The sequence below is a fragment of the Erpetoichthys calabaricus genome, chromosome 1, assembly GCF_900747795.2.
Source record: "Erpetoichthys calabaricus chromosome 1, fErpCal1.3, whole genome shotgun sequence".
Taxonomy (NCBI): Eukaryota; Metazoa; Chordata; class Cladistia; order Polypteriformes; family Polypteridae; genus Erpetoichthys; species Erpetoichthys calabaricus.
This window is the reverse complement of record NC_041394.2, coordinates 227,984,637-228,007,130: the sequence shown is the minus strand read 5'-3', so window position 1 is coordinate 228,007,130 and position 22,494 is coordinate 227,984,637. Positions and strand designations below refer to the sequence as shown.

The following is a 22,494-nucleotide window of genomic DNA, read 5'->3' as shown; positions in this document are numbered from 1 at the left end:
GGTGGCAGAGTTAAAGATGATAAGATTTGCACTGGGTGTGAGAAGGATGGATAGGATTAGAAATGAGTACATTAGAGGGTCAGCTCAAGTTGGACGGTTGGGAGACAAAGTCAGAGAGGCAAGATTGCGTTGGTTTGGACATGTGCAGAGGAGAGATGCTGGGTATATTGGGAGAAGGATGCTAAGGATAGAACTGCCAGGGAAGAGGAAAAGAGGAAGGCCTAAGCGAATATTTATGGATGTGGTGAGAGAAGACATACAGGTGATGAGTGTAACAGAACAAGATGCAGAGGACAGAAAGATATGGAAGAAGATGATCCACTGTGGCAACTCCTAACGGGAGCAGCCGAAAGAAGAAGAAGAAGACTAGAATGAAGCATCACAGTTCTCACAAATTCAAGCAAAGTTTTATACTTAATCAATAATAACAGTTAAATACTTTGGGAAACTTCACCAAAGGATATACAGTAGCCAATGGTGAGACAGACCTTGTTTTCAAGCTGAACACTGAGGCCTTTTAATGAACAAAGTCACAAGACTCTTTCAATATCTTCAACCTCCATAATAAAGTAACTTTATTGAAAGCTACAAGGCCAGTCATCTATGCGTTTACATTAATACAAGTAATCAGTACAGAGATAACCTAAAGATAGCAGTAAAGCTATGGATCTTACTTTACAAACTAATCCCACTCCAACCTTTAGAAAACATTATTTGTAATATATGAAAAGTGAACTGCACTGAAGTCTTTAGTGACTTCAACACTAATAACATTATGAATGCTTTGAACAACGTTACAAATACAACTTTTCACTGGAAACATGCCTTTATAGTGAGTACACTGAAGCATATTCATTTTTCATCTCATTGAGTATAACCTGAGAATCATCTGGTTATACTCTTCATGATGCCTCATATACTAAGTAGTACAGTTATCTGTTTATAATACAACTACTCCTCCTCTCGCATATTCTTGCATTATTATAATAATAAGATTAACTGGTATTTCTGCCTAAACTATAATACTGTATTAATTTTGCTAACCAGAAGTATAAAAATGAGTCTCTCTTGGTTAAGATCCATTTCAGCAATCTTGCCACTTGTGCTTTATTCATCCAAAGAGTTTGAATGGAGGGTGGCACAATTATGAGGGGGCAAACAGGCCATAAATCATATATTGTTGTGAGAAAACTATTGGTTTATATGTGAACACTATTGCTTTATGAATATTTACTGTCAGTTTGCGTACATACTTACGGAAATTGTTTGCATACTATACTATACAATTTTGTAGCTCTAACCTGTCAAGGCATGAACATCCCAAGACCTCTGAAGGTGTCCTGTGGTATTTGGACATACCACAGACTTTAGACATTAGCAACAGATCTTTTTAAGTTCTGTAAGTTGTGAGGTGGGGTGTCCATGAATCAGACTTGTTATTTCAGTACATCCCACGGATGCTGGATTGGATTGAGATTTGGAGACAAAGTTTGCACTCTATGTCATGTTCCTTAAACCATTCCTGAACAAATTTTGCAGTGTGGTAGGGTGTATTATGAAACCCTGCTGAAAGAAGCCATCAATGAATACTGTTGCCATGAAGGGATGTACATGGTCAGCAACAATTTTTAGGTTGGTGGTTTGTGTAAAATTAACATCCACATGAATGCAAGGTTTCCCCAAAAGAACATTGCCCAGAGCAACACACTGCCTCCACCAGCTTGCCATCTCCTAGAACATCATGCTACCATCTCTTCCCCAGGTAAATGACACACATGCACCTGGTTGTCTACATGATCTAAAAGAAAACATGATTTATCAGACCAGGCCACCTTCTTCCATTGCTCCATGGTCCAGTTCTGACACTCACATGCCCATTTTTGATGGTGGACAGGAGTCAACATGGGCACTCTGACCAATCTGCGGCTAGGCATTCCCATACGCAGCAAGTTGTGATACACTGTGTGTTCTGACACCTTTCTCTCTTAGGCAGCATCAAGTTTTTCAGCAGTTTGTGCTACAGTAGTCTACTGTGGGATTAGACCAGACGGGCTAGCCTTTACTCCCCATATGCATTAATTAGCTTTGAGTACCCAGTTCTCTGTCACTGGTTCAACAGTTGTCCTTTCTTAGACCACTTGTGGTAGGTACTAACTACTGCATGTCAAGAATACCACACAAGACCTATCGTTATGGAGGTGATCTGACCCAGTCATCTAGCCATCACAATATGGCTCTTGTCAAAGTTGCTCAGATTCTTACATTTGCCCATTTTTCCTACTTCCTACACATAACCTTCAAGAACTAACTGTTCACTTGCTGCCTAATATATACCACCCTTTGACAGGTGCCATTGTAATGAGATAATCAATGTTACTTCACCTGTCGGTGGTTTTAATGTTGTGGCTGATATGTATATATATATATATACACATACAGTGCATACTGTATATCTTGCCGTGTCTTTACTCCGTTGTCTTGGGTACTGTGAGAGGTACACTCATTATTCGTGATGAGCATACATCCTGGAGTTTGCTTTGCTGTGAGTTTGCAGAAATCTCAGAAATGTTTGGGAAATTTGCAAAATGCTTTGAAATTAGTGGAGAAAGAGAGTCCATAGTTTCGAGAGGATTATTGTGACTAAAAATGTGATCTGTGTTGTTAGGCAGCAGTACTAACCACTTGCCAAGGCGCCTCAAACAACAAAAGATTCAGACATAATAATAACAACAAACAAAATACAATAAATGGTAAAAAAACAAGCAATTATAAAATATATATATATACATATATATCATTGTGTTGACAAAATTTCAATTTTGGGGGACACATTGGCCCTTCAGAGAAGTGGCAGCGTGAGACCAGCTTTTTCCATTGTTTGAAGTTGCGGCTCTGGACGTAGCAGGAACATCTTTTTTGATTGCACTCAGTCTTTGCAGACACCTTGCACTTTCTTCTTCCATCAAGATGATAGAAACACCTTGTAAATAGTAACACATCTTTTGTTGTTATTATTATTATTTTACAGGCTTGTTTTATAGCACACAAGTTAGCCATGTAGTGCTGTGCTGAGACTGAGCTAGTGCAGAGCATAGATATATACACAGGCACACAGGGATCAGTGTTATATATCATAGCAATACACATATTATTCTCTTTATCATCAGTGAATGTGCCCCTCAAATTACAAAAAACAAAAGTTTTTTGTTTTTTTTAATAAAAAATTAGGCATGGGCAAAGCAGATCGGTAGTGACCTTACAGTATGCATGACAGTTCTGTATATGATTGCTACAATTCTGTGATATCACGCTGGCCTTGCAAAGTATTTTGGGCATTGGGAAAAAATGTTAATTTATTACAAGATTTTTTATTATTATTTTTAAAGAGAGAAGAAAATAGGGAACAACCAGATGACAAATAATGTAATATAAAAAAAACAAAGTTCCCAGCCCATTGGTTTCCAGCTTCCCCTGTACCCCACCAATATTTGGAGATGGTTGGGAAAAAAAACAAAATAAAAAAAGATTTGTACTAGCAACATGCCTGACACACCCCGATTAGAACGAAATAAGTAATTTTTAATAAGTGCAGTTCCTTTTTCTAAAGATGGTATAGTGGAAGGATAAGTGAAATTAATACGAGCAACTGAAAGTTCTAGAAGACATAAGTTCTAAAATAATTTATAAAATAAAATATTTATTAGACATTCATTTTGCATTTTCCAGTAAGATACCAAGAGGGTCTTAGCAGCTAAACTCTACTGACATGAATTTTGTATTAATGGATTAAAAGGAGTATGATAAAAAAAATCAAGAAGAAACAAAAAAGCTGCAGAGAACAAGACAAAAGTAATTTTCAAAACAAGTTAAACAGAAGTGGAAATGGAGGGAGTCAGTACCAAAACATATGAAAAAGTTTACCGGCTCTTCATGAGAGCACCCATTTTAAACTTGGTCAGGAGCTACACTCACTAAACATCATTTTAAAAGAGTTGTATAAATCTTATAGCCAATTTTATATTGAATAAATGGGTGGTTCAGTTTTTTGGAGCAGTTTTTTACTTCTTTAAAATGAAATTCCAGTTGAAGACAGAAAATGAGTTCAGATCTGAATATTGAGAGGCTTTTTGCTGGCATTCTGGAAATGCACTTACAGCACTGAGACAACTTTCAATTGAAAGCTGGTAGTTGAATCATGATCACAGAGTAAAAGTGAGGTGCTGTTAAATAAGATGATATCCCTGGTGTACCTGTGTTTGTTCAAAATTACTAAAATGCTGCAGCTTTTTGTTTGCTTCATAGGACAGATCTGTCAAAAGTATGATGCATTCTCAAATAATTCCACAAGCCAAATGTCTTTGTTTAAAAAGTCTTGCCTGAAGAAGGGGCCTGAGTTGCCTCGAAAGCTTGCATATTGTAATCTTTTTAGTTAGCCAATAAAAGGTGTCATTTTGCTTGGCTTTTCTCTACATACATAATGGCTAACACGGTACAATACCCTAGTACTGGGAATAATGGAGAAATCTACCCAAGGCTGTTCTCATTTTGCTGCAACCTATAATCATTGACATATTTACAGTATATTTCCCAGAATGCCCAGAGAAGGCTTTTGGCCTTGAATTTTCCAGATGTTTATTTTCTCTAGCATCCTCACCAGGTGGAGTTTTTGTTTTCCTCGCTTCTCTGGCCATTTGAATGTCCCTTTTTTAGAGTCTCAAATAACCTTTTATAAATAATTGCTTATGGTTTTTCACTTTTCTTTTTTGTAACACTTGCCGTGAATGCTATTATTGTGAAGCACTTTGAGTTACAGTGGTGTGAAAAACTATTTGCCCCCTTCCTGATTTCTTATTCTTTTGCATGTTTGTCACACAAAATGTTTCTGATCATCAAACACATTTAACCATTAGTCAAATATAACACAAGTAAACACAAAATGCAGTTTTTAAATGATGGTTTTTATTATTTAGGGAGAAAAAAAATCCAAACCTACATGGCCCTGTGTGAAAAAGTAATTGCCCCCTTGTTAAAAAATAACCTAACTGTGGTGTATCACACCTGAGTTCAATTTCCGTAGCCACCCCCAGGCCTGATTACTGCCACACCTGTTTCAATCAAGAAATCACTTAAATAGGAGCTGCCTGACACAGAGAAGTAGACCAAAAGCACCTCAAAAGCTAGACATCATGCCAAGATCCAAAGAAATTCAGGAACAAATGAGAACAGAAGTAATTGAGATCTATCAGTCTGGTAAAGGTTATAAAGCCATTTCTAAAGCTTTGGGACTCCAGCGAACCACAGTGAGAGCCATTATCCACAAATGGCAAAAACATGGAACAGTGGTGAACCTTCCCAGGAGTGGCCGGCCGACCAAAATTACCCCAAGAGCGCAGAGACGACTCATCCGAGAGGTCACAAAAGACCCCAGGACAACGTCTAAAGAACTGCAGGCCTCACTTGCCTCAATTAAGGTCAGTGTTCACGACTCCACCATAAGAAAGAGACTGGGCAAAAAACGGCCTGCATGGCAGATTTCCAAGACGCAAACCACTGTTAAGCAAAAAGAACATTAGGGCTCGTCTCAATTTTGCTAAGAAACATCTCAATGATTGCCAAGACTTTTGGGAAAATACCTTGTGGACTGATGAGTCAAAAGTTGAACTTTTTGGAAGGCAAATGTCCCGTTACATCTGGCGTAAAAGGAACACAGCATTTCAGAAAAAGAACATCATACCAACAGTAAAATATGGTGGTGGTAGTGTGATGGTCTGGGGTTGTTTTGCTGCTTCAGGACCTGGAAGGCTTGCTGTGATAGATGGAACCATGAATTCTACTGTCTACCAAAAAATCCTGAAGGAGAATGTCCGGCCATCTGTTCGTCAACTCAAGCTGAAGCGATCTTGGGTGCTGCAACAGGACAATGACCCAAAACACACCAGCAAATCCACCTCTGAATGGCTGAAGAAAAACAAAATGAAGACTTTGGAGTGGCCTAGTCAAAGTCCTGACCTGAATCCAATTGAGATGCTATGGCATGACCTTAAAAAGGCGGTTCATGCTAGAAAACCCTCAAATAAAGCTGAATTACAACAATTTTGCAAAGATGAGTGGGCCAAAATTCCTCCAGAGCGCTGTAATAGACTCATTGCAAGTTATCGCAAACGCTTGATTGCAGTTATTGCTGCTAAGGGTGGCCCAACCAGTTATTAGGTTCAGGGGGCAATTACTTTTTCACACAGGGCCATGTAGGTTTGGATTTTTTTTTCTCCCTAAATAATAAAAACCACCATTTATAAACTGCATTTTGTGTTTACTTGTGTTATATTTGACTAATGGTTAAATGTGTTTGATGATCAGAAACATTTTGTGTGACAAACATGCAAAAGAATAAGAAATCAGGAAGGGGGCAAATAGTTTTTCACACCACTGTATATTTGTTTATAAAATGTGTTATAGAACTAAATGTTGATCCATGGAGAGTGCTGCTTTTACATAGATTGTGGAAAGTATTAACGTGCTGTTGCGTAATTCTTCCGATACTTTCTTGGTGTTACTATTCTAGGAATTCCAGATCCTTCAAGATGGGTGTAAGAAACTCCCACCAAAAGTGAAGTCAGCAACATAATTTTCTCCAATCCACTTAATTTACTTTGGGGTCATGGGGACCAAAACCTTTTCCTGCAGTGTTGATCCAAGGCAGAAGCCAGGCCTGGACAGAGTGCCAATCCATGACGGATCTATCACAGGGTCCAATTTTACACAAACAGCCACACACGGACAATTTACAATTGGTGGAAACTTTTGTACCTGTATAAAAATCAATGTAGATATTAAAATGTTAGAAAAATGTTGGCGGGAAAAACCCATTAAGCCCAACAAGTCTCACCTATTCTATCCACCTAATTCCTCCTATATAACATCAAATTGAGTTTTGTATTTCCCAAAGTAATGCTCTCTACCACACTATTTGGTAACCTTTTCATGTGTCTGTGGTGAAGAAGCACGTCAAACATTTGTGCAAAGTTTACCCTTAAAAAGTTTCCAATGGTGTGCTGATGTTCTTGTCTTTTTAAAGTAACAGCCTGGACCTACTGTACTAATTCCTTTCATAATTTTAAACACATCAATCATGCCCCCTTTTAATCTCCATTAAGCTGAAAAGGTTCAACTTCTTCAGTCTCTCCTCATAGCTCAGACTTCTCAGTCCTAAATCAACCTATTCACTCATCTGTGAACATTTTCTAGCAATGCTATTAGTTTTTTATAACATTGAGAACAAAACTGCACACAGTACTCCAGATGAAGCCTCGTTAGCATGTTATACAGTATATCTTAAGCATAACCTACCTTGGCTTGTACTCCCCACATTGTGATATATAACCTGTCTGGACATACTGTAGACAGTGATGAGTTCAATTCTTGTAAGGGGTACTTTCATTTTTCAATTCTCCCATTGTGTATTCAAATGTAACATTTCTAACACCTTATATTTATCTGACCAAGCATGTATACTATCTGTAACAATGGAACAAATTCTAGATTATCTAGCATTCCACTTAGTTTAATGTCACCTAATTCTGATAAGGTTTCTTTCACCCTAACCCTTTCATTTTTGTTGAACCAATTTTGCCATTTGAGCCAATTTTGTACTCACCTACACACTACACATGGGCAGAGTGGTGGCTCTGAGGCAAAGGATCTGCATTGGTAATCAGAAGGTTGCCGGTTCAAATCCCATAAATGGCAAAAAATGACTTTTTTGGGCCCTTGAGCAAGGCTCTTAACCTGCAATTGCTCCGTCCTAGGTATGACGTTAATCTGCATCCAGCCCTGCATGTAGGCCCTCCAACCTGCAGGGAATAACTTGGGGGTTGGTGGCATAATTGGCATTCCAGCCATCATAAAAAACCTCATACTGGTTCTATTCCATCTGAACTAGTTAGTGTGGTGCTGAGGTGTCACCCATTGCATGGCTACACTCAGGTCCCAATCTGGGATACAGAGTTGGCTCGTCATGTGGTGGGTGTGGCAATGAGCTGTATCAATGCGTGCTCCTAACCTCCTCTCTCTACACACTACACTCATAACTCCCACTTCTTTTAGTTTGATCACAAGCCTCTCATGTGGGACCTTATCAAAGATCCTGAAAATGAAGATATGATAAAATCATATGCACTTCACTGATCATATCCTTTTTTCTTGCTTCCTCATTGAATTCCTGGATGTTACAAATGAAACATCACCTCCCACCATCACATGTGAATTGTGACCTCCCCAATCTGAACCCATGCTGACTCTTCACTAACACTCCTATTCTAGACATGTGCTGCTTGATCTTCTCCTTAATAATTCCTTCCATTAATTTATATGTGATGCACATTAAGCTTATTGACCTATAGCTACTTGGACCTGCCTGATCATCCTTTTTATACAGGTGTGTGCTACACATTTGTGGTGGCTGAAGTGGTGTTCCACTGTCTATGTAAAACACTTTGATCAGCGAGAATAGTGCTATATAAATGCAGTTAACTTTTATTATTATTAATCAGTGTACATAAAGACAGGGTTATTTAACTTGCATTAAGTAAATATAAGAATAAGCCATAATGTACTTTGCTTTCATATAAAGTTGCTGTTGTCCCTTCTAGTTCTGCCAGGACCAAAGGGCCTCAAGTTACCAAAGTTTGCATTAATAATCTGTGTGATTTAACAGATAAAGGGTCAGATGTGAATGTGCTCCTACCTCTGTCGTACTTCTGAATCAATGTGTGTTTCTATATTTACTCTTCAATTGGATTACTGTTTGAAGAAAGGATGTATAGAGGAAGAGAGGACTGAGTCAGAAGTCACAAAAGGAATGCTGCATGAAGGTTTTAGGGTGTAAAACACAATTGTAAAAAGTATTGTGCTGAAAACCTTATATAGAGTGTAACTAGAGCTGGATATTGGGTTTTTCATAACTTGATTAAAGCCCACAGAGTAAAGTGTAGTTTATAATAGGATAAGAGTGAATTACAAGTGTATAGGACCTTATTTGAGACTCCATATTATATAATGAGGTGTGGCTGTGGATTGAATCCAACTCATTTGAGGAATCTATCTGGCTTGTGACCAGTAGAAAATCTTGAATCTTTTTTAATTAGCATAAATTTGCAACCAGAGTCCCGTGAGATTGTTCCTGCTTCTTAAAGTATGTCTGATGTGTATTGTTCAAGTCACAAGGACCCAACTCACATCAGCATATACAAATATTCCTCATAGTGTATTTCCACCACCAAAGTAGACCAATAATAACATATCAAGTTGCCCTTTCCTTGACCTAACAAATGTCTTGTCAAATTACTGTTCACTGGCAAGAGACAGCAGCACTGAAATGGCAAATCAAGTATTTACAATAAACCACAGGCAACCCCTGTATCAAAGCAGAGCTGCACAACCGATTCATTTTTTGCTTGTTCCTTTATTGATATAGTAAGAACAAAGCAAACCACTTCAGGCAGTAATTTATTCACCGTGGCATTAAGGTGAAATGACACTTGTGTACTCAGGACTTGTTGTAACACTTCATGCCAATTTAGAAAGAAAGAGACAAACTGGCTTAAGTGAGTCTGATATTAGATGCATGTTTTGGCTAAGTAAAAAGCATCTCACCACTGGAAGCATTCAAAATAGGAAGGTCATTTTATATTACAGGGCTATATATAGTCTTTCGCTGATCATCTTGACGATTTTTCTGATACTAGCAGAGGAAGTGCTGTAGATGCTGCTGTGGATAATCTCTTGCTGCAGACACTGCCAATGAGGCTACAGGGTGTTTCATAGATAATGTTATTACTTGCATCAATTAATGCTCAATTTGTTAGTATAATGAAAGGCCAGACAATAGCTAGAAAGTTCCATTGCCTGGGTTTGCTAGTGTGGTGTATTAGTTTGCAGTCCAAATTACAATTTCCTAAAAAATCCGAACTCTGCGTGTGATACATTTTATTCTTATTTACTTTGTTCTTGGGTAATAAAATTAGGCCTATTGTAAATAACCAGAGAACACAGAGAATTCCCAGAATACTTTCTTGATCCCCATAGTCTCTTTATATCAGCTGTGACATCTTTTTACTGTACAACACATTTACATTGATTCAGATAAAAAAAAAATCATAGTGCAAAAATCACAATACATATACAGCCTTTGTCTGAGAAAAAAAAAAACTTTATTAGGGTTCCTAAATTGAGGGCAGAGCATTTTCCAGACAAATGAGCATGAACAAGCCAAAGCCTGTAGTATATGGTACTGCAGGGTAATTGTTTTTAAGTGTTGTGATTGCATAATATAATGTTGTGCAATGAGTTTAAAGTGCTCACATGGGATTAAGAAAGAGTTCTCGCTATCTGAGTGGTCAGATGATTTGATCAGTGGTTGCCAAGGCATCTTGCTAGACAGTTGGGTCTGAAATGAAGTGCATACAGCCTGAGCGCAAGCCTCTGCTGAAGAATGGATATGCATGTGTGCTTTGTATCAAGCCAGAAGGGAGTCATGCAAGACGGTAAAATCAGGGCACTGTTCTGTGGAGGAATTCTGTCATGATTGAAAAGAGGTAAGAATTACCAATTTGGTAAAGGAGAAAAAGAGTATAACTGTTTATGAATGCATTTACACCATAATTTATTGTCTGAGTATAATGTGAATTTGTACTACACAACATATGTGGAATGCAAGAACCAGTTATGAGCTACATTTCACTTCAGCGTCTGTGCATTGTTTTCAGTCTGATTTGTTCACATTTGAATGCCATGAGCTTAGTTAGCATCATCACTTCTGTCAATATTCCCTTATAATGAAAAATAAATCTTAACTGCATAAAGGATACTGTATTATGAAAATACATAGGCATGGTTACTATTTAAAATGTTAAGCTCACCACTAGCTTCACTGCAAGATTATTTTATAAGCATGTCTGTATGCAACTTCTTCGAACAGTTAATGAAGAGAAATATCGGTCAAAGTGCTAATGATGTATTTTGTACTAACTTCAGAATGAGCTGAGGTGCCTTGTCTTAGCCTGTTATGATGAGCCTGGGCAGCTATCCTCTGACAACCTGTTGTGTATCTCGGTTATCTACATCTGCCTTGGGAAGTGGGGTTGAGCCCTGAACCGCAGCAAAAATATGAAACACTTTTCCTTTTTATGATAACTAAGCTTTAAAGTGTGTGTTAATGAGGGCCCAGCAGAGTGTTGTCTATTGGAAGTACTTGACAAATTTGTATTTTTGGAATCTGGACAGAGCTAGATATTTTGGCTGGTTTCTGCTGTAAAGATATTTGGGTTTGTGTTCTTACTTAATCAACCCTTTCCTTTTGCTTATCTACTTGGGAGTCACTTTATTAAGTACAAATAAAAATATTGTGCCTTTCTGATTTTCTCTACTGTTACACTTTTAAATGACCCGTTTTCAAGTCTGCAATCAAAATCTAACATTAGATAAAAAGCACCTTCAGGATCAAATAACACATTTTTTTCACTTATATAATTTACTGAATGAACACAGTTACTGTTATTATTACTCTGGCTACAGTTGATAAGTCCTTCAAAAATAGCCCACAAAACAGGTCACCTCAGTGTAAGCCTGGTGCCAGGAAAAGTTGGAGCTATAGGCCTCAAAATGAAAGACAGACTTTACATTTGAAAAGAATACCCAGGAATTTTAAAAGCCTGAATTATGTATCTGTGGGAAAGAACTGTCAAAACTCTGACTGAAATAAATGAATTGAAAGCAAACAAAAAAGACAAGAAAAAGACATTTAAACATAAGCCAGGACAGGAAGTCAGGCTAACACGTAAGAGTGTTTCCACCCAAAAAACAGAAAAAAGGGGATGTAGGCTTCAAAACTAACAAAAACCAGACCATGTTGTGATCCATGAGCACGCTTCACATCTAGCAGCCTAACAAAAACTCTGATGGCAGGCTTTAAAATGGGCCTAAGACTTTTTACAGATCAAAGTCTCAAAATGTACAGAATGGAGGAGAGTTACTTTATATTTGATGAGTATTTAGTAAGAATTCAAATTGGAATCAGGAAAAGGCAAAGTACAAAAAAGGAGCAAAATAGATAAAAACCTAAAGCAAATTATTCCAATACAAAACTATTAAACAGTACATTAGAATAATACAGGGGTCAAAGCCAGCACATCCAAATATCAAAAAGAAGCAAAATGTGAATGTAGGAATGAGAACAGTTTCTCTGTTTATACTGCTGGGTGCAGTGCCTGAGGTGTATAATCAGGTGGCTCCAAGTAAAGGGTCTGGGCAGAAAAGAAAGAAAACTAATTCAGACAAATTAAATGAATTTAATTTATTAATGAATGAATTTCATTTAATGCACTTAAATGAATAATAATAATAATAATAATCCATATTACTAACCGAGAATGCTAAACCGGATGATGGACGCAGGCACATCCGGCAATGGGCCGTAGCTGCAAAAAGACGTACTGCGCAGGCGCAAAAAGAGTCTACGAGAGTCGGCTGAGGAGCCGAGAAAGGTGGACAAAAGAGGGCGAGAGAGGCGGATGAGGGGCCGCGAGAGGCGGACAAGACCACAGAAAAAAGGAGTGAGCACAGGAAAAAATGGAGAAATGAGGAAACGCAGGCAAAGCACGAAACACATTGCACACGAAACTAGACCCAAAAAAAAAAAAAAAAGAGGCTCGCGCACAACAGCAAAGCACCCACCCCCCCCCCTTACAGGCACCGGACACACACCAAGAGGGGGATTCAACAAGCCCATGGAACACAAAAAAAAGAACACAAAACCACCCCACAGACCCTACAAGCAAGGGACGGGACACACACAAACAGGGGGATTCAACAAGACACAGGAACACAAAAAGAAAGAAGACGCTCGCGCAACAACAATCCTCAAACCCCCCCCCCCTCACACACACACACACATCCATAAGAAGTGACACCCAAAGCCACATATTCTAAAGTGAACATCAACACCTTCACACTAGACAGCATAGGTGTCAGCATTGGTGGATCTCCTTACAATAAAGCACTATTAACCGTTCAACTGCAGAAAAGGAAACATATTAACAGTGACTGCGATCCTCCTTATTACTTATCCATATTTCGCATGCTGAGAAAGAAACAAGTCATGAATACACGGTCACGGGTACAAAACGAAAAGGAAAGGATAACAGGAACAAACACACGAACACGAAAGAAACAACAAAATACACGGCTATGCAGCATAGGTGGATCTCATTACAATAAGGCACTATTAACCGTTCAACCGCAGAAAAGGCTCAATATTAACAGTGAGTGCAATACTCCTTATTACTTATCCATATTTCTAAAAGAAAAAATGACTCGACTCCAAAAACGCAAAGCTCAACTAATGCTTCTAACTAACGATGTACCTAAAAGTAAAAACTTTATGAACTGCATTAGATCCTACAATAGTTCATTTAATATGCACAAATCTACATCCTAGATCCACATGACGCAAACTATCAATCAAAGTGCTGCATCGCAACAGGCACGGATTCAAAACGAAACACCTCCCGTCTCAGACATACGTTAATGGCAGCGAAGGCTACAACAGGCTTCTCACACAGCACAGGCAAATCGATTACAGCTCCAAAACAACACGTCCCAAATACTACACATGCAACAACGCGCCTCTCAAACGGCACAAGCAAAACATACACCAGGAAAATTCATTCGGATTAATGAATGTCATTTGCAATCATTGTCATTCAGTTCACTTCCCTGAAGAAACAACTGGCAATACAAGTTATACATTTACACGTTGTTGTCAAAAGGGTCAAATTACACTGCCTTCTTTACATTCATATACTGAATATCTACAGAAGCTTATAACTGACGATGTACCTGAAAGTGAAATCTTTATCAACTACATTAGATCCTACAAATCGGTATCCACTATGAACATTAACGGTAGCTCTGCACGTGACATCCGTCTTGAAAAAATGTTGTTTATTGATGAATGTTCAATGGCATGAACAAACGTTTATGAATAATAATATTCGATTTGGAGGAAAGGTACTTTTATGAGGAGGAGATTTTAGACAGTGATTAGCTATTCTTCCAGATGCCATGCACTCAGCTACTGTTCAGTGCACCTTAAAATACGCAGACAATTGGCATTGCTTTCAAAAGATACAGTTAGTAAAAAAGATACGATGTCCAAAACCAGATCATAACAATTGCTTATTACAACTGAGAGATGGTACACTCACCAATACAGATGGACTTCAGCCACATATTATTACAATTCCTCAAGCCTTTATCTGCACCGACTTAGTTACAGAGAGATTTGGAACAGCAATCTCATTAGACCAAATGCCCCTTTTAACACAACGCACTATATTATGTCCAAAAAACATTAATGTGGAAAACATAAATACCCAAGTCATTCCATTACTTCCTGGAGAGACACAACTCTTTCTAAGCTCTGACAAACTTGACTCTGATCACAACAATAACCATCTTAAAAGACCTTACAAGTTCTGAGCTGGAATTACCTTTTACACTTAAACGGCGTGTACAAAGAAATTTTCAAATAAACCTTTACACTGTGCCACACACTTTATTGTTTGCTTTCTATTTGCATCATCTACACCGTCACACTATTCTATATCTCATTCATACATCACGCTCTTTGTCATTCCCAACACCAGGGGTTGGCGAGCGAAGAGAGCAGGGGGCGGAGCCCCCTAGTAATAATAATAAAGAACTAAAGACAAAATTATTAACCAGATATTCAAAATAATGTCCTGACAGCAACAATAACGTTAAATAAGAAGAAAATATAATTGAGTCAAGGATGAAACTACTTACACTTCATTATTGGCTGCACCAGACCCAAGTGAATTTCCATTTTTGTTTAAACGTTTTGTCATTCCTTGAATATTGAAAATTGTGTTATTTAGTATGTTCTTGTTTCCTTTCTTATTATATTCTTATTGTCATTCTGTTATTAATATATCTTGTTTAGTAAGCACTTCATATTTTTTTGTTAATTTTGTAGTTGTTTTTGTATTGCTGCTTGTCTTCCTTATGTTAAGCCTAATGGAGAAGAACCCCCCAATTCTTTAACTTTGGGCCTGCCCCAGGCCTACATATTTTGTAAGTAAATTTATTGTCCCTTCCTGAGGCATTATGTTATTATTACAGCCAAAATGTATGTGTGCTTATGCTTTATTGGTGTTTTTGTTATTTTTGAATTATTTTTTATATTTCTATGAATTTCTTTGATGTTTATAATTATGTACTATGTTTTTAAATCTGCCTCCATTCCATGTGCTTTGTAGATAGTTCCACAAGAGGCCGAGCCCTTCTCCCTAGCTATATAGTCAACCTGGAAAGAGGTCTTAATAGTATTTCATTAAAGTTATCTGGGAGTATTTCTAAGTATTGCCATTTCTTTGCATTTTTCTCATTTTTGATGATTTATTTTACTGTCTTTGTATTCTGATTGGGGGCAGCATGGTGGCGCAGTGGGTAGTGCCGCTGCCTCGGAGTAAGGAGACCTGGGTTCGCTTCCCGGGTCCTCCCTGCGTGGAGTTTGCATGTTCTACCTGTGTCTGCGTAGGTTTCCTCCGGGTGCTCCAGTTTCCTCCAACAGTCCAAAGACAAGCAGGTTAGGTGCATTGGCAATCCTAAATTGTCCTTAGTGTGTGCATGGTGTGTGTGTGCCCTGCGGTGGGCTGGCACCCTGCCCGGGGTTTGTTCCTGCCTTGTGCCCTGTGTTGGCTGGGATTGGCTCCAGCAGACCCCCGCAACCCTGTAGTTAGGATATAGCGGGTTGGATAATGGATGGATTGCATTCTGATTCTGGATTAGTGTAATGGGACTTGTTTGTTTTAGATTTGCCTGTTTATCAACTAGTTTCTACACATTTAGTTATTCTTTTTTTAGTAATAATTCCTTTCCAATTACAAAGACTCCTCGTTGCATTTTGGTTACACAATTGCCACAATTTCTCCCATTTGTGAGGAATTTTGGAACATTTAATCATATATATTTTTCCAGCTTTAATCCAGTTTTCTCATTATCGGGCCTAGTCAGGCTGAAGCTTATTGTAGTAGCTGGGAGTTAGCTGGACTAGTCAAGTGTCTCCTGGGCTGGCCAGTGAGAGTTCTGGCCTGCATTTTTGAATCTTGTGATTCTTTAACTCCTTTTCGCCATGTACAAAAAGCCTGCTACTCAAGTTTGGGGTAAGGCTCAATTTGATTCTAAGTCTAACTGTACCCTTGAGGCCTAATTTTTGTATGTGAACCCTCATTTTGTTTAATGAGCCAGGAAAGTGGTAACACAATGGCTGCAACTAAACAGTTCCCTTAATACAATATCAGTCTTTCTCAGACTGTAGTGGAATAAAAGCTCAATCTTTATTCCAGAACTGCTTTAATTCAGAAACACTGTTAATTTCTTTGAGCATGCACTGCTCATTTCAGGTCCTGCCAGTATATATTATGTTTAAGTCTGGACCTGAAATTGTAATTTTGCTTCTTTTGACCCATTCTGATATGGACATGCTTTTGTGTCTTGGATAATTATCTTTCTGTAAGACTCAACTATGAAGCAGTTTCAGATCATGGTTGGATGACAAGACATACTCCTTAAAAATTTTTGGTACACAGCAGAATTAATGGTTCCATCAGTGACGGAAGTGATCCATGTCCTGTGTCAGCAAGGCATCCCCATGCCATCACCACCACAATGTCGGACTCATGTTATGATGTTGAATGTTGTGCTTACTTTACACTGGACATAGTGCAACAGTCTACTATAAAATGGAACACTACTGTGTGTGTGTGTGTGCGTGTGTGTGTGTGTGTGTGTGTGTTGTCTCTCTCTGCAGTCTGAGTGGTCAGTGTGGCTTTGGTGTGATTCGTCAGTTTTGCTTTGGTTGTTCAGTCAAATGTGATCAAGACAGGAAGCGCCTGGGTAAGAGAGCCTGAGATACATGAGGATATCGAGGAAAGGCGTAGCTAGCTAAATACAGGTAAAGTAGCAAGCAGCATACAAAATGTTACACTTTCATGTCATTTGGCTTTAACTTATTCTCCCAAAAGGCTTGGGAATTATGTAGGAACTTTCTAGCAAAGGAGAAATGAGTATCTATGGTTGTGCTTAGCAGTGGGTTAATGCATTGCTGCTCTTTAATGAAGTCCATTTTTGACTTTGCTGAGATAAACCTGAAATTCTCTGGATATCTTAAGTATCCTTTGCAGCTTCTTGGATGACTATATGTGGTGTCATTGGAGTACTTATGGCAGGCTGACCATACCTCAGAAGATTCATTACTCTGTCAAGTGTTTCTTATTTGGAAATTATGGCTGTCACTGTGGTATTATGGAGTTACTGAGACAGATTTTTGAATTTTTTTTATTATCTCTTCAATGTTGTGATTGTGTATTCTTTTTTATTTTTGCATAGGCATAATCTATTTTCCCTCCATGCATTTTTTGCTTTTTAATACTTTAGATTTCACAGAATTAGAAATTATTATTATTTTTGATAAAAACTTTTACAAACCACAACTGAGTTTAATGTTCCCTTCTAAAACTGAAGATAACCTCTGGCAAAATATTGGGTCACTAAAGCAGTATTGAATTAAACTGTCAAAACGCTGTGCAGGATGATAATGAAAAAAACAAAGTTTTTAAAAGGAACAGTTGTGATCTCAGAGATGTTAAGGCCAGCTAGACATTAGACAAAGATGACGCAAATGAACGAGACAGAAAAATGTAATCTGTCCTTGAATGAGAATAATTTTGGCTAAAATGAAAATTCTTCCATAGATGGGTCTAAGAACTGAAAAAAAAATCTTAAAATTTAAATATACAAATTACAAACCCACAATGGGGGGTGGGGTTTACATAAAAAAATAGCAAATAGTGCCAGGAGAACAAACTATTACATGAAACACTTGACTTTCAGCCTGATGATGATGAGCCTGTCACAATGAAGCCACCTGTGCTCTCCCCACTAAAAAATGACAAAAGCATCTACTGTAAGGCTAAACATGCAAATAATAAAAGGATATAAATAATTAAGCAAACCGCCTCCAGGAAAGCGCTTTATAAATTCAGTGTTAAATTTCCTATTGGAACAGAACAGCAATAGGAGTATTGTCCCAAACAAGTATACAAAAAAAGGCAATAAGGAAGGTACACCAGACACCAGGCCTCCATTTCGACAGATAAACCTTAAGGATGGAGCTCCTAGGTGCAGAGGATGAAGAGTAGATGAAAGCAAATTCATGTTGTTTGAAAAAATGTGACGTATATTTACATACATTATAAAAAGGGAGTGGATAGGGATTCAAAAATACAGTCATATGAAAAAGTTTGGGAACCCCTCTCTACCTGCATAATAATTTACTCTACTTTCAACAAAAAAAGATAACAGTGGTATGTCTTTCATTTCCTAGGAACATCTGAGTACTGGGGTGTTTTCCGAACAAAGATTTTTAGTGAAGCAGTATTTAGTTGTATGAAATTAAATCAAATGTGAAAAAACTGGCTGTGCACAAATTTGGGTCCTCTTGTAATTTTGCTGATTTGAATGCATGTAACTGCTCAATACTGATTACTTACAACACCAAATTGGTTGAATTAGTTCGTTAAGCCTTGAACTTCATAGACAGGTGTGTCCAATCATGAGAAAAGGTATTTAAGGTGGTCAATAGCAAGTTGTGCTTCCCTTTGACTCTCCTCTGACGAGTGACAGCATGGGATCCTCAAAGCAACTCTCAAAATATCTCAAAACAAAGATTGTTCAGTCTCATGGTTTAGGGGAAGGCTACAAACAGCTATCTCAGAGGTTTAAACTGTCAGTTTCAACTGTAAGGAATGGAATCAGGAAATGGAAGGCCACAGGCACAGTAGCTGTTAAACCAAGGTCTGGCAAGCCAAGAAACATACAGGAGCGGCATATGCGCAGGATTGTGAGAATGGTTACAGACAACCCACAAATCACCTCCAAAGACCTGCAAGAACATCTTGCTGCAGATGGTATATCTCTACATTGCTCTACAATTCAGCACAATTTGCAAAAAGAACATCTGTATGGCAGGGTGATGAGAAAGAAGCCCTTTCTGCACTTACGCCACAAACAGAGTCACTTGTTATATGCAAATTCTTATTTAGACAAGCCAGATTAATTTTGGAACAGAGTGCTTTGGACTGATGAGACAAAAAGCGCTTTGCATGGTGGAAGAAGAACTCCGCATTCCAAAAAAAAAACACCTGCTACCTACTGTCAAATTTGGTGGAGGTTCCATCATGCTGTGGGGCTGTGTGGCTAGTTTAGGGACTGGGGCCCTTGTTAAAGTCGAGGGTTGGATGAATTCAACCTAGTATCAACAAATTCTTCAGGATAATGTTCAAGCATCAGTCACAATGTTGAAGTTACGCAGCGGTTGGATAGTCCAACAAGACAATGGCCCAAAACACAGTTCGAAATCTACAAAGGCATTCATGCAGAGGGAGAAGTACATACAATGTTCTGGAATGGCCGTCACAGTCCCCTGACTTGAATATCATGGAAAATCTATGGGATGATTTGAAGCAGGCTGTCCATGCTCGGCAGCCATCACATTTAACTGAACTGGAGAGATTTTGTATGGAAGAATAGTCAAAAATACCTCCATCCAGAATCCAGGCATTCATCAAAGGCTACAGGAAGTGTCTAGAGGCTGTTATATTTGCAAAAGGAGGCTCAACTAAGTATTGATGTAATATCTCTGTTGGGGTTCCCAAATTTATGCACCTGTCTAATTTTGTTATGATGCATATTGCATATTTTGTTAATCCAATAAACTTAATGTCACTGCTGAAATACTAAAAGCAGTCAATGACTTCTGTGGCCTGTTTCAGGTTGTCAAAGGTAATACTTCCCATAGTGTGAGGTGGCTTATGAATACCAGGATAGGGAGAGAATTGGTGTAGCCCAAATAGAGCAAGCTGCTTTTAAATCAGGTTGCATGAACTTTGTGGTATCAGTAGTGGTAGCTGAAGTGCAATCCGAGAAGAAATAACACAATGACCCCCATACAAGAAACTAGGAATTATATATTATTCTTTTAATGACAATCTGATGGTTATTATAGTTAGGGAATTTTATTGTTATTTGCCTTATGTGAGAAAGGCTTGATGTGGGAATAAATCCTGTGACACTTCTGAAAAATCAGATTAAACCCATGCAATGTGGGTAATATCGCTGGCCAGTCTCTTCAAATTCTGTTTACTTCCAGTTATCCACACAATATTGTGATGGTTTCTGTCTCCTAATTCATTTAGTTTGGCATTTAATGATTCAACACAGTCCTTTAAAGGCATGCTGTGTGGCATAGTGGTTAAGGCTTTGGACTTCAAACCCTGAGATTGTGGGTTCCCTCTCCCACTACTAACACTGTGTGACCATGAGTAAGTCATTTGACCTGCCTGTGCTCCAATTGGAAAAACAAAATAAATGTAATCAATTGTATTATAAATGTTATAAGTCACCATGGATAAAGGTGTCAGCCAAATAAGTTAATTTAAAGATTGGATCTTCTTGTTTTGCTGGCCAGTGGAATCATCTTCATTATCATCTTATCAAGGTTTTGTGAGACTTTCATCTGCTTAATGTTTAACCACCACCAGGCTCTATGCAGTAAGATCAATTTTTAATTAAAACTCTGTTGGATGGAGTCCTGCCTTTTGAGAAGCTTTTTGTCATGAATAACTTCATTATTTAAAGAAGGGTATCCATCACCCCTTTGCCTACTTCTATAGATGCCACAGACTCTCTCTCTCTATTCAAATTAGTTTCTTTATGGGGCTACAGGATTCATGGTGCCCTTTTTGAGAGCCAGACAACTTCTTCAAAATGCAGGGTAAATGTATAATATTTCAGAAGCCAACTGGATTACATTGGGGAATTAACAATAGATATACAGCTAAGGAGTAAGCAGTGCTGAGGAGCAACCAAATCATGTGTCCATCCATAGCAAGAGGTAATGTGATTCTATAACTCTGATAGTTATGTGACAAGTGTAGATGCCACGTGGGCTGGATGGGCATCCATGCCAGAAGAGAGGATGGTTCCTTACCCGGATGAGAGGTTCCTAACAGGCAGATTGCATCCCAGCCGGGTAAGAGAGGGGGATCAGACCCGGAAGGAAGGACCAGAAGGGATGGATGGACAGCCCACTGGAAAGGAAAGACATCTCTGGGGGCTTTTTAGTCCCCCACCACACTAGGTGGCAGCAGCCCCGGATATCAGTGCCCTGTGGGAAGCCAGCAGGGCATGTCAGAAAATGTGGTCCGACAGAGTAGCCCTGCCCTCATTAGAACTTGAAAGTAAGAAGAGAATGGAAATGCAATGTGTTTATGCTGTATTGGAATTGGGAGCGATGTGGCAATGCTAGAATTGTAGATGGGACCTTGACACCATAAGCCTTGCAGACTTTTAGACTGGTCAGGAAGCAAACAGCACTGTCTAGCAGTGTAAACTGTCTGAAGTTACAGGGAATACCTGAGGAAGCTAAAAGGCTTGACATAAGCTACATTTTGATTATGCTGTTTAAGAAAAAAGGCCCTTAAAACAGATTTATGTTTCTCTCTAACTATGACAGCTCCCTAGTATGGCAGCAGAGTTTTCAGATGATTGAAAGATAATTAGAATCTGTGTGCTTTTGCCTTATGGATATTAGACTGGGATGGCAAAGAGCAAATGTGTGCAGTACTGTCTATAGTCTGTCAGTATGTTGGGCCTATTTCTCATTGTATATACCGGACATACAGCCTCACTCTCATATATTCTTTACAGGTTTGAAAAACATTGTAAGTGCTCTGTTTTTTTGTTTTTTTTTTAATATTTTGACCTAAGTAACCTTCAGAAATCTCGTGAGAACTGAAATTTGTTATGCAAAGATGTTAATTGACTGGAGCCTGATTGATGAGGCTGAGGCACCTGACACCATTCAGCTAATTTATTAGCTCACTAAAGATGCATTCCCTTAGGTTTCTTCACAGAGAAGTCAGATGAGATATTCCTTTGTGGCGTTATGCACCTGCTCAGCATTGTCTAGTTTCAAGATTTGACACTTTTATTTTTACTTTGTTTCTAACCCTAATAATGTTTACTGAAAGATTTGGTCAAAAGATTAAGAAATAAAAAGACTCAAAAACGCATAATAAAAAGGTCATTTTCACCACACCTAGTCTGCTATATAACAAATCAGAAGGTCATTTATATAATGTCTGGTTTTACCCCACAAAAAGCACCTGCAGCCTCCTAGGATCATACAGCACTGCACAGGAGCTAGACAACTATTCTATTTACATTGCTCGATGCTTACATACACACAAATGCAGTGTAAGTCAAATTGTCACCACACAGTGACTTTATTATTGACTTTGAATAATCCAAGAATAGTGTCAGAGTACTGTTCTACGCTGTGGTCTCCTTGGGAAG

General features: G+C 38.4%; 1 protein-coding gene across 1 annotated transcript in view; it reads left to right on the top strand.

The window, feature by feature from the left end:
* The first annotated feature begins 10,452 nt into the window (after positions 1-10,452).
* Positions 10,453-22,494, top strand: part of LOC114659567 (GRAM domain-containing protein 4-like) — a 369,958-nt gene continuing 357,916 nt past the window's right edge. The window contains exon 1 of the mRNA XM_051935142.1: positions 10,453-10,592. Coding sequence (XP_051791102.1) covers positions 10,579-10,592 — 14 coding nt within the window. The 5' untranslated portion in view covers positions 10,453-10,578. The remainder of the gene's footprint in view (positions 10,593-22,494) is intronic.